Source organism: Clavelina lepadiformis, chromosome 8, assembly GCF_947623445.1.
Source record: "Clavelina lepadiformis chromosome 8, kaClaLepa1.1, whole genome shotgun sequence".
Lineage (NCBI taxonomy): Eukaryota > Metazoa > Chordata > Ascidiacea > Aplousobranchia > Clavelinidae > Clavelina > Clavelina lepadiformis.
The window spans coordinates 17946333-17957552 of NC_135247.1; the positions used below are offsets into that span (position 1 = coordinate 17946333).

Genomic DNA, 11220 nt, shown 5'->3' on the forward strand with positions numbered 1-11220 from the left:
TTTTCTTGATGGGTATTTCCCTTGTACAGAGCTGATGCGCTTCACTTCGACATCACGCTTTAAAAAAATTTTACCCGAACAACTGAAAACACAAGAAAATAAAAACTGACCCAAGCTTTTATTTCATAAGCCTGTCTGCTCCTACAACGACGGAGACAACGGTATATACAGGATTACCATTCCGTGCTTATTTCTAAGTTTTGTGCTTATTTTCAAGTACAACGTCTTATAAAATACTAATGTGCTTTATTTTGGCCATTTCGACCCCTACAGTATACCACTTTGTACCAAAGAGATACCAAAATTAAGAACATGCAAATAGAGTATCGTTTTTTTTAAGAACATTGATTGCCTTCTCCCGTTGTGCACTGTTTAAAGTAGCATTCTTCTTTTGTTTCCTAGTCGTCCTTATTTTTGAGTCCAGGCCGATGGCAACCTTGGGTATATACGACTGCATTGAATTATTGTTGCTTTAGCATCAGTTGCTAGCAGTAGGCTTTATCATAGGCACATTGGCAACGTATTGTCGTTAATACAAATGATTTCATTGTGATGCTTCCGGGGCAAACAAATAGATTTCCGATCTTTATTTGAAATGGCTTATTGATTGTAATGTTGTCGCTGCAGTAAACATCTTAGTGTTTTCTGAATATTTCTCTGGATCAAACTGCTCAAAGATATGAAGTTATTTTACCTACTTTTATCTTTTTTAATGCTTCTGGTCTCGACAGAATGTGTCAGTGCCCAAGAATCAAACAGTAAGTATAAGTTCATGGGTTTTATTCAGTGCAGGTTTAAATGTAACAGCCTAGATGGTAAAACAGGGACTTGAACCCTCCGCCTTTTTACTAGGGGAGGGGGGGGGGCGCCAGGCCCTTCTATTTAAAAAAATAAACCTGTGAAAATAGAATGAGCGCTTTTATGATAAACTTTTCAAACCAGGCCACAACCTACAAGGCCCACTCACCAGCCTGACTATAGCGTATATGGGGAGGCTGGAGACATTGGGCCATGTTTTTCACAAACCTACGTTTTTGGGCCATAGGCCTTTTAACGTTTTTATTCATTTTTGTTCATCATAATTTAATGTTTGCGACTACTTATTGGCTATAACTTTTGCAATGTTAGATGCTTTGAAAACTCCAGGTGTATTGTTATAAAGCAAAGGTCACCCGAATACGGGCCATATACGCAGTATAAGATCAGTTCATTTAAGGGGTCCCTACCCTTTTCAAAGAGATAGGCTTTTCAATGCAAAGTACATTAAATCAAGACGCTACTGTCGCAAATTCACATCATAAACCTACACTGAATTTTTGCTTGCAACGATATCTAGGTTATGACTATTTGCAGTCCTAATTTGGACAAAATCCATGTACTCAGTTTTCTATAACAGCTACCTAAACTTTACAGCAAGTTTTAAACTTAAAAATTCAGCACAAATTCTCCAAAAAAGCAAAAACTCAAACCCACAAAAAATGTACAACCTAGCCTAGACCTGCGACCAGCTGCCGCCAAAATAACAACAAAACTTGTTCACAGCGACGTCACATGCGCATTGGACCGGAAATTTTCTTACTTTTTTTAATATGACGCATTGAGTACGAACACGTAATAATCAATGTGTTGCCGGCTCAAAATTGTCTTTATATTGGGAAGTGAGCCCTTAAAACATTCAATAAACGCATTGGGTGGCTTATACGGCGTTACAAAATCGTTTTATACGGCGTCTTTCTTTCGAAATTTTTGCACTCTGTGCACATTGGTGAGTTAGGCAGAGGCAAGAAATTTAGAACAAACTTTTGAAAACTTTGATTCGCTTCGACGCCATCTTAAATACGCCAGTGGGCCAACCTACTTTGAAAATGGTCTCGCCCACGCTAGGTAATAGGCTGTGTCAAAAGCTGCTTGGTATTGTTGGCAACAGGGCAAAACAATCATAGACTAAACTGTCACTATCATATGGACATAAATGTAACGGAATTTTCACTACTACACTTTTGGCTAAAAATCAGGTTTGCATGGAAAAGTTAAATTTGCTTCAAGACGTTTGTTGTTTTATTGTCTCAGCCACTTGTACATAAATTGTTTTCACCCGGTAACATTATTTGCCACGAGAATTAAAAAGCTAGTAACACCGCGTTGCCGATGTATATATATTTATATATATATAGATATGCCATGTTGTATAATGTTTTGTACTTTTAAGATGATTTTAGTATTTCACAAGTTTTACGCGATGTATCGTGTTTGTCTGTAAACACGTTTTAAATCATTTCACTTCGAACCTGCCTTCTCCTAGGGCCTAGGCAGCAAACGCCGCACGCTTTGACTCGCTGCATGTGGTAGAAAATTGGGTGTGCTATTGTTTAGTCTGGGTTTGGTGCCCGGCAGAGAATGTTATGCTTTTGTTTGCCGGCAAAATATTTGGTTTTAATAAATGTTGGATTATGTGAGTGGTTGTTGGCGGTTGAAAACCTGGCAAAATTCCAACGTTACACATACAGCCCCTCATGACAGCATCTTACTTGCAGGTTATCATCGAGTCACATATTGTGTAACGATTGTGTTTGATGTTTCAGGTATCTTGGATGAAGGATCCATATCTGGTGACGTCAGAGTCAAACAGTACGACAGAAGAAAAAAAATTATTTTTAATAAAGCAGGGAGGTTTATCGCCACACGGACTGTTGATGGAACCGCAAATAATATCGCATTTGAAGTGCAGGTGAATACTCATGCGCTATGTGCAGCTTTCTAGCTCAACGGTGAATTTCTTGCCAGTCGTTAAATGCTTACAGCATTTCTATTTATTGTTGTTGATATGAAACCAGTAGTAACCATAAATTAAAGTCTTTGTGAAATATATTTTGATCAAACCGAACGACATATCTGTCTCTTCAGCTATATACATAATAATACGGTATTTGCAAAGATTTTTGTACTCTATGTTGAGATGTTGATATTCCCAGGATAGTGTTGTTTGGTGATAATTGAAAACGGTTCCACGACATATGGCCGCGGGAAAGTGGCCGCGAACAAACTCACCGGGGTCAACTGAACGTGACGTAAATTGACCGCAGACAAACTGACTGTGACATAAACTGGCCGGCGATCAAATTAACCGTCGATAAATTGGCCGGCGATCAAATTAACCGACGACAAATTGGCCGTCAAAAGGTCAAAATTCTAATTCACTATCTAGTCACTATCCAGTATGTGTATTGCAGTCAAGGTTGCCACTCGTAGAGTTTTTTGGCCCCTTGTACGGTGACCCATATTCATAGATTTCTTATTGTTACATACATTTTCCCAGTCTAGACGAGTTGTTTGATGAGATTATGAAACAATGCGTTGTAGCCTATCTCATGTTGTAACAATGGACTTATTGCAATAACCGGGAGCACGACATATGGCCGCGGGAAAGTGGCCGCGAACAAACTCACCGGGGTCAACTGAACGTGACGTAAATTGACCGCAGACAAACTGACTGTGACATAAACTGGCCGGCGATCAAATTAACCGTCGATAAATTGGCCGGCGATCAAATTAACCGGCGACAAATTGGCCGTCAAAAGGTCAAAATTTTAAACTCGGTAGTATATGATATGTAAAGTAAATATTTGTTTGTAACTATTTCCTTTGTTTTTAACAAAATTGTTTTTTATTTCAATACACATTGAAACGTTTATTGAAATAAACAGAAGTGACTAGATAGTGAATTAGAATTTTGACCTTTTGACGGCCAATTTGTCGTCGGTTAATTTGATCGCCGGCCAATTTATCGACGGTTAATTTGATCGCCGGCCAGTTTATGTCACAGTCAGTTTGTCTGCGGTCAATTTACGTCACGTTCAGTTGACCCCGGTGAGTTTGTTCGCGGCCACTTTCCCGCGGCCATATGTCGTGGAACCGCAATAACCATCGTTGAAGATTTTGCAAACCGTGACATATTAGATTTTCTCAGAGGCATCGCCCACAACCTACAATTTGCGCAATAAACTTCCTTGTTTGTCAAATAACAGCTTGTGTAAATTTTAGTGCCCATATTATGTAGTGTCATATGTGTTTTGCAGTGAACGTCTTTTAATGTTGTTACTCGTATTTCTCGTATTTCCGGAAATATTTCTGTTTATTTCAATAAACGTTTCAATGTGTATTGAAATAAAAAACAATTTTGTTAAAAACAAAGGAAATAGTTACAAACAAATATTTACTTTACATATCATATACTACCGAGTTTAAAATTTTGACCTTTTGACGGCCAATTTGTCGCCGGTTAATTTGATCGCCGGCCAATTTATCGACGGTTAATTTGATCGCCGGCCAGTTTATGTCACAGTCAGTTTGTCTGCGGTCAATTTACGTCACGTTCAGTTGACCCCGGTGAGTTTGTTCGCGGCCACTTTCCCGCGGCCATATGTCGTGCTCCCATTGAAAACATAGGTAAAAAAGAAACGTTCGTCTATGACTTTATGAAGTCAAACTGTGCGAGGAACGATCAATTTGGTGTCTCCATGGCGGAGAGATTTACCAAAATTTAAAAAAAACGTAATTGTCGAAAATATCGAAGTTACACTTCTGTACTTATCCGGCCATTTCTTGTGCAAGCTGTGCTGTGGTGGAATTCTTTCGCTGTACTTACACCGGTGGTTCCCCATTTTATCTGTTCTCTTTGAATTTAAAGTATTTTTCTTTTAGTAACTTTTACTGCGTGCAACTCTGACAGTGATATTTGCTGTAGCTTACACACGTTGATTCAAACCAGCTTTGAGATCAACTAATTTATAACAACCGGTTATCAACATTTTCATGCCACTGGTTTGCAGAATATATCTTCGAATTAAAACCACTTGAAGAAATGAAAATCTGAACACTGCTGACTTTTAGCGTGGAATAAGAATGGCTAAACAGCTACTTTTTTACTCAGGCTACGTTTATTGGTCCGCCTCTCACTATCATTGATGAAGTCATCATAATGTATCAAGGTGAAACAATTACTCTCCAACGAGCAATGGGATTAAATGGTTGTTTAAAGGAGGTAAATGTCTACGGTTTCAACTACAATTTTGCAGTTCTTCCCGGAAAAATTAGCTACAGAAAAAGATTTTGAAGGTATTTTGTCTTGTTCTTAGGTTCAAGGAGGCTTTGATTCCACGGTGGGGGTAAACGGAAGAATCACACACACCAAAAATGGCGTCTTTAAAATTGTTGAAGTGAACAGGAACGTTTGCACGTTTATATCGAATGACAATAAGCTGAAGATCATTTTTGACGGCAGAAAGTTGACTGTTAGGCCCAACAGAAACACTTACGGCGGACGCATGGAAGGTAAAAGCATTTTAGCTGTTTAGTATAATCCAAGGGTTCTCGTCCCTTTTTACTCCTCGCACCTCCTAGATTGGTTCCACACCTCTTGCCTCCATCAAATGCCGCTTTCGACTAACACCAGTTAAACATACTTTTGGATTGAAATGGTTGCTTTTTCCTTGTTTAATGCTTAAAAATTTAGCTCGTACCTCTGGCTGGGAACCCGGGTATAATTGATGTAAGCACCGTTTCCTTGATGGAAAAGCATTATGTTAAGCGCACGTTTCGAGTTGAAAATAATAACCCAAACACAAATCGACTGTAGATCTTGTGTGTTGCATAAACTTATGAGGTATGACGTTTTATCGTATTTATTTATGTTTTCATTTCCTAAGCATGACTTGTACGCCTTACTTTTTTTTTCAGGGCTTCTTGGTAACTATGATGGCAATCCCAATAACGATAGAAAACGTAGAGACAACGGACAACAAGCGCGCAACTTCGAGGAATTCGCGTTGACTTGGACACTTTAAGTTGACAAGCAGGTAAAGAATACTGGCATGTGAAGTGGGTTAATCTACTGCAGGGTTTTGTAGCAAAAATCTGAAACCAAAGTTCCGAAATGCAGTTGCGCCGCTTTATGGACCTTCGAGGCTCCTGGACCAAAACGGGACAAAATATTAATCATAAATGCGAACCCAACTAAATTACTAGGCCTATTACTGTCTACGCTTGTTCGTGTTGATTTGCTTTGCCTGGGCATAGAATGTAGCCTAGCTGAAGATTGACAAACAAAAAACTCTTTTAACACCTTTCGAATATTCTTTTGCAGATCCACCATTGCGAAGGATTATCAGTTATGCAGACAATATGAATTAAGAATATTTTACGATGTGCCTACAGCATTTGTTTCCACCATTTCGACGATTTCCCCAACAAGAACTATATAGTATAGGGTTTTTAAACTTGTTTGGACTAATCTTGACCTGCAGTTTCCTCTGGCATATGTTAAACAGCCAGCTTTTTAATTGAAAAGATATTGAATTCAAGATGGTTTTCGTGCATTGTAATAGTTGAAATAGAAAGAAAAATGGCATTGTACAATGAACTTAAAAAATATCCTTGTTGCAGAGCGACAGGACAACTGATTTCGTTGTAATTCATTGCACGCCGCTTGCTTGTTATTGCATGATCTGTCATTCATTATTATAGCAGTGCTTATACGAGCACTGTACCATGAGAAATAGGTTCGCATAATTATTTGTTACCTTCATGTGTGAAATGACCACAAGAAGATATATACCACCTTATGTCTTTTTGTAAATTGTTCATTACTGTTGCCCAGTTCTTCCTGTAAACAAGATTTCTTTCAAATACTTTGCTTTGGTGGATATATATCTACGACACGAGTGGTTACTAGGGTAGTAATTACATAGACAGCAATACCAATAACACATAATTCAGCATTTACTGGTACATAGGCTATATATGCACCACGACAAATGTTCGGCAGTTGATAAAGGCAAGAAGTAAACGCACAACGACAAAACACAGACGTAGACGGAGTGGTTTTCTCTGGAACTTACTTGTTGCCATGAGGTATTCCAACGTATTTTAAACGCCATTGGCCGTAGCATCCATATAACGACTGTGTTTGAGTTGTGCTAAGTTGAAACATCACTACGGTGTCTCAGACTTCAATATAAATTCACTCATTCAGTAAAGAAAATGACTATCTACTGTTTAGTTCGAGATATCTTCGGAAAGAGTCCGACTCCATCAGACGGAAGACGTGGCACTGAGCCGAGTCAAAACACTCGGCATCCGGACAAAGAAGATTTTCTTCCGTTTTCGCTCGCACTTCGCGTTCGATATTGATCTGCAACAAAAGGAGCTGATTAAGTTTAGATTCGCAAATATCTGCCCAAAACATTTTGCAATATAATTGGGTCTTGCGTCTTTAGACACTTGCGGTCTTACATAATTTTTTAAAAACATGACAAAGTTTAAGGCTGAAATCAGTTAAATTGAACAATGATGAACATGAAAAAAAAACAAAAGAAAAAGAAAGAGAAGAACGCCACCTCGTGGGGAGAAGAAGAAGAGAAATATTTGCCGAAGATTGTTGGGGCGAGTTTTTGTTGCTTGTTCGGTTTCTGTTTCTTGTAAAACTCGACCTCGAGCCAAAAGTCGAGATTCTCTTCGCTCAGTTCTTTTGTGAGAAATTTCCGGAACATTCGCATCTCAACTGAAATAGAAAACATATAAAGTCACCGGCACAAGTGACAGTAACTTATAGTTTAATAAACGAAGACTTCGCTTTAAGAAAGGTCCCCAGTTGTAATGCCACTGCAAAGAAGTAATCGTGCGTTTCGTAAAGTGGGTCTGTTTTGGCGTCAGGCCACTCACCCTTGTTCGAAAGGACTTCTTTTAAACTGACGCTGGAGGTCGTACTTGCGACATATTTAGGTGATTGCCTGTGAATATAGACGTGAAAATACAGAAATAAACAATGTTTCGATCAAAGATAAAAATACAATTTGTGAAGTAGAACTTTTTATCAATCTACAAATATATTGTCCTTTCGCAAACGGAAATAGGTAATTATGGATTTTATTCACCATTATTATGGAAAACCCTCAAAAGCTTTCCTTTACTGGATGGTTTGAAATATTTTACATCAACAAAGCCCAAGTGAGAGAAATCTTACTCATTGGAAATCGATGTGTTCATACGCGCTCCAGTGCAATGTTTGTCGGGCTGGTGAGCTCGTCGTTTACCCTTGACCTTGCATCTCTCCGCTGCCTTTTTGCTGTTTTTCTGAACCCAAGACAGGACTTGATTTCTGCGAATATTTCGTTTCATACCTTTTAAATCGATCTTTGCATTTTTGTCAAAAATAAGGTTTTTAGAGTCAAGTAGAGCTGATCTTAAGCCGGGAAACTTACAATTTTTCTTGTGTTTTCTCGTAAGCTTCTGGTTTTTGTGCTGCTCTTGTTTTATCAAGACCCAGCCTTAGTTTCCCCTCACATCTGACATCGACTTCATTTCTTAGCAAAGCGCCGAACTGAAGGCGACTAAATTCCCGCAAAGACTGGGTGAGTTTGCTCCTTCTTTGAAGAGGAGCGCTGTTTTTCTTTATCTTGGCCTTGCATCGATGAAGAGCGTTTGTCTCTTTCCATCCTGAAACCCGAGTCCGGCCGCTTAAATTGAGGCTCTGAGAGGAAGTGTGCATTCCTCTTCTGCGGCCGCTTTCGAGACGGATTAATCCAGAATTCACGTCTTCCATGAGAGCTTTGAATCCTTGGGTAGAGATACAAGCTTCTCTTCCGTCGCCCGAAATATTCGGCCACGTGTTTGTGATGTCACAGTAATCCTTCCATCGACGAAATCTACTGTTGTGGCCGCTCAAGTTGTTGAGAGACCGCGGACGATAAAGAAAATTCTAGAAATAAAATCAAAGATTCAACTGAAACCACAAGATTATTATGAAAACGAAGACTCGCAGCATAGTAAATGCATGAAAAGTTAACATATTCAGCCCCACCGCGCGGTACTAGTAACGACAAAAGGTTGCTTGAAAGATAACAATTAGGCCTACCTAAGCCTGCAAAACGCCAATTAGCCTACCTGATGGACTTCACACTGTATCTTGTCAAACCAGTAATTTGTCACGCCAGACATTTTGAAGAAAACTCTTCGTCTGAGTTTGAAAAGTTTTTGTAAAGTATCACAAGATTTAAAATCTTCAAACAAAAATAAATGTGAGAGAAAGAAACGCTGTTGTCAATGCAGCTACCACGTCATCGGACAATGATAATTCAAGCTTCCGCCAAGCGGCGCCCTGTGACACACAGAAAATAGCAACGGTGGCGAAAATGCTGAGAGTGACGTGTAATGCGTATAACAAACCGCAGAGCCAAAACACTGTAAAACATATTTGTCACGAAAACCTTTCAATAGAAAATAATTACATTAGCAAATAAAGTGTTTGTATTACAAATAATTTTCCGGTGTTTTGGGTCTATTGTTTCTTCAGTAAATACTAGGGATGTGCCGCGAGGAAGATTCTTCGGGTTCGTGCGAACCCATATATCATTAAGGTCGACACGAACGAATCCCGAATCTATTCGTATTAGAACCAAACAATAAACTTTCCTCCAAAAGTTGTCAAGTCTTGCTTCTAAAATGACGTAATCGATAAACAAATTGCTTTCTTTCGAAAAATAGTGTTTAAAAAACGATCGAAAAAGCAAAATCGTTAGGAAATCGACCTTCATTGTAAGTACTGCTGACTCTAGTTTAGTATTGTCGTGAAACTAGATCATCATTTTTTACGAAAGTCAGTAAATTTATAAATAATATTGTATTCGGGTTCGCCATTGTTAGTATTTGTGTTCGCCCGAATCTTCCATAAAGGCGATATTCGGCGAATCTATTCGGGTTTGGGTTCGCATCGGCCCATCCTTAGTAAATACCAACGTGCTACGTCAATTAAAACCAGGCAATATTTAACGTGTTTTAAGTTAGTTTATTGCTGCTATCAACTGCCATTCTAAAGTTAAAGCTTGTTTTCTTTATCAAAAACGCCATTGGCTGAATCATTTAAGTCACTTGTATCTAACTTTCGACTTAAACTACAAGACTTAATTTTGCTGTTGCCCTTTTGGTAAAACAGCAACGAATGATAAAGACTGTATCAACTGCTACCGTAGATTATAAGTATTGTTGCAGACTGCTAGTTACAACTGTGTTGCTCTTTGCTATTATTGAGACCTATATATGTTGCCTGGTCTAGAGATTTCCTTCGATGTTGGAGCATTCTTATTCCACTGCTAATCTGGCATCAATGCGCTGCTTGGCCTGGTTCACACCCGGTCCGAATGACTCAATACCGGATAACGTAGTTCAGTGTTTTGGACTGTTTGATTGTGTGAAAAAAATAATACTGCCTTTTCTTGTCATTATTTGTTAGACTTGATAGGCCCCATTGCTGTTTGAAGTCTGCAAGTCATTGATGTAATAATTACTCCATTGTTACGTATGTCGCCCTTCTGTCTATTTGGTTCTAAGGTTTGCACGCAAAAGATCCTCGACTTACAAATTTCATTGTGACGTAATAATGACGTTGTTAAGTCCATTGGGATAAAACAGAACAAACACAAAACGTATTGTTATAAAATTAGAGAAGTTTGAACTGTAATAACGACCTGGTATTGGCTCCTACTAAAAAACAAAAATTCTCTTGACAAAAGTGAATAGCTCCACTCAACTACACCTTTAATTTCGTTAGAGATGCCTGATGCTGTACCTGCGAAGACCGCGATGACATAAATGTGATTTTTAATGAGGTTATTGGCTTTATTTCTATCATCTTTGCGAAAGTATTCGATGTAGCGTTTTTGGGTAAATTTTGGTTTATTGATAACACATACGTTTTGATAAGGTTTTCTATAGAGGATTTTTACTGCGAAAAATTTACCGAAAACATAAAAACTTAAAATCTTAAACTTACTCGAGAATTTAGTTAAGAACTTAAGTTCCAACCCAGGGTTTGTTGTTGAAAAACTGATGTCGTTTCACAAACAAGGTTATTGATAATTGCCGGATTCAGGATATATTTATTTTATTCCAATACCAGCTGGCCTATATCTCATTCCATATAACATCTTCAACGACTATAGATATCTTCCGCTAGATCTCCAGTCCTATATCATTTCAGTGTCTGGCTCTGCACTTGCTGGTACAAGACATCTTATTGCGTGGGCTTTGCCAACCGGTTCTGCAAACGAAAACAGAGTTATTTTTCTGACTGACTTCTGTGACGTGTGGTATAGAATCATAGGCTTTACTTAGAGATGGCAGTTAGCAAGCTGAGACGCCACGAAGTATCCGCCTGAACGTGATTGA

The 11220-nt window shown here is 38.7% G+C and overlaps 2 protein-coding genes across 2 annotated transcripts; one reads left to right on the top strand and one right to left on the bottom strand.

The window, feature by feature from the left end:
• Positions 1 to 592: 592 nt before the first annotated feature.
• Positions 593 to 6686, top strand: LOC143468772 (uncharacterized). The gene is made up of 6 exons (XM_076966157.1): positions 593 to 758; positions 2583 to 2728; positions 4931 to 5041; positions 5136 to 5331; positions 5737 to 5855; positions 6143 to 6686. The coding sequence occupies exons 1-5, from the start codon at positions 680 to 682 to the stop codon at positions 5841 to 5843; spliced, it is 639 nt and encodes a 212-aa protein (XP_076822272.1). The 5' UTR covers positions 593 to 679; the 3' UTR covers positions 5844 to 5855; positions 6143 to 6686.
• Positions 6687 to 6759: 73 nt separating this feature from the next.
• Positions 6760 to 9173, bottom strand: LOC143468771 (uncharacterized). Its single transcript, XM_076966156.1, has 6 exons — positions 8941 to 9173; positions 8259 to 8755; positions 8021 to 8155; positions 7720 to 7787; positions 7395 to 7558; positions 6760 to 7189 (listed from the first exon to the last, which is right to left on the bottom strand). The coding sequence occupies exons 1-6, from the start codon at positions 8992 to 8994 to the stop codon at positions 7043 to 7045; spliced, it is 1065 nt and encodes a 354-aa protein (XP_076822271.1). The 5' UTR covers positions 8995 to 9173; the 3' UTR covers positions 6760 to 7042.
• Positions 9174 to 11220: the final 2047 nt, after the last annotated feature.

Bases quoted from the DNA above. Each gene is read 5' to 3' on its own strand.
- LOC143468771 (XM_076966156.1), bottom strand. From the start codon at position 8,994: ATGTCTGGCGTGACAAATTACTGGTTTGACAAGATACAGTGTGAAGTC. The intron at 8,156-8,258 runs GTAAGTTTCCCG...AAATATTCGCAG, and splicing joins GAGAAAACACAAGAAAAATT to AAATCAAGTCCTGTCTTGGG. The intron at 7,788-8,020 runs GTAAGATTTCTC...CTATATTCACAG, and splicing joins AACACATCGATTTCCAATGA to GCAATCACCTAAATATGTCG.
- LOC143468772 (XM_076966157.1), top strand. From the start codon at position 680: ATGAAGTTATTTTACCTACTTTTATCTTTTTTAATGCTTCTGGTCTCG. The intron at 2,729-4,930 runs GTGAATACTCAT...TTTTTTACTCAG, and splicing joins ATATCGCATTTGAAGTGCAG to GCTACGTTTATTGGTCCGCC. The intron at 5,042-5,135 runs GTAAATGTCTAC...TCTTGTTCTTAG, and splicing joins TAAATGGTTGTTTAAAGGAG to GTTCAAGGAGGCTTTGATTC.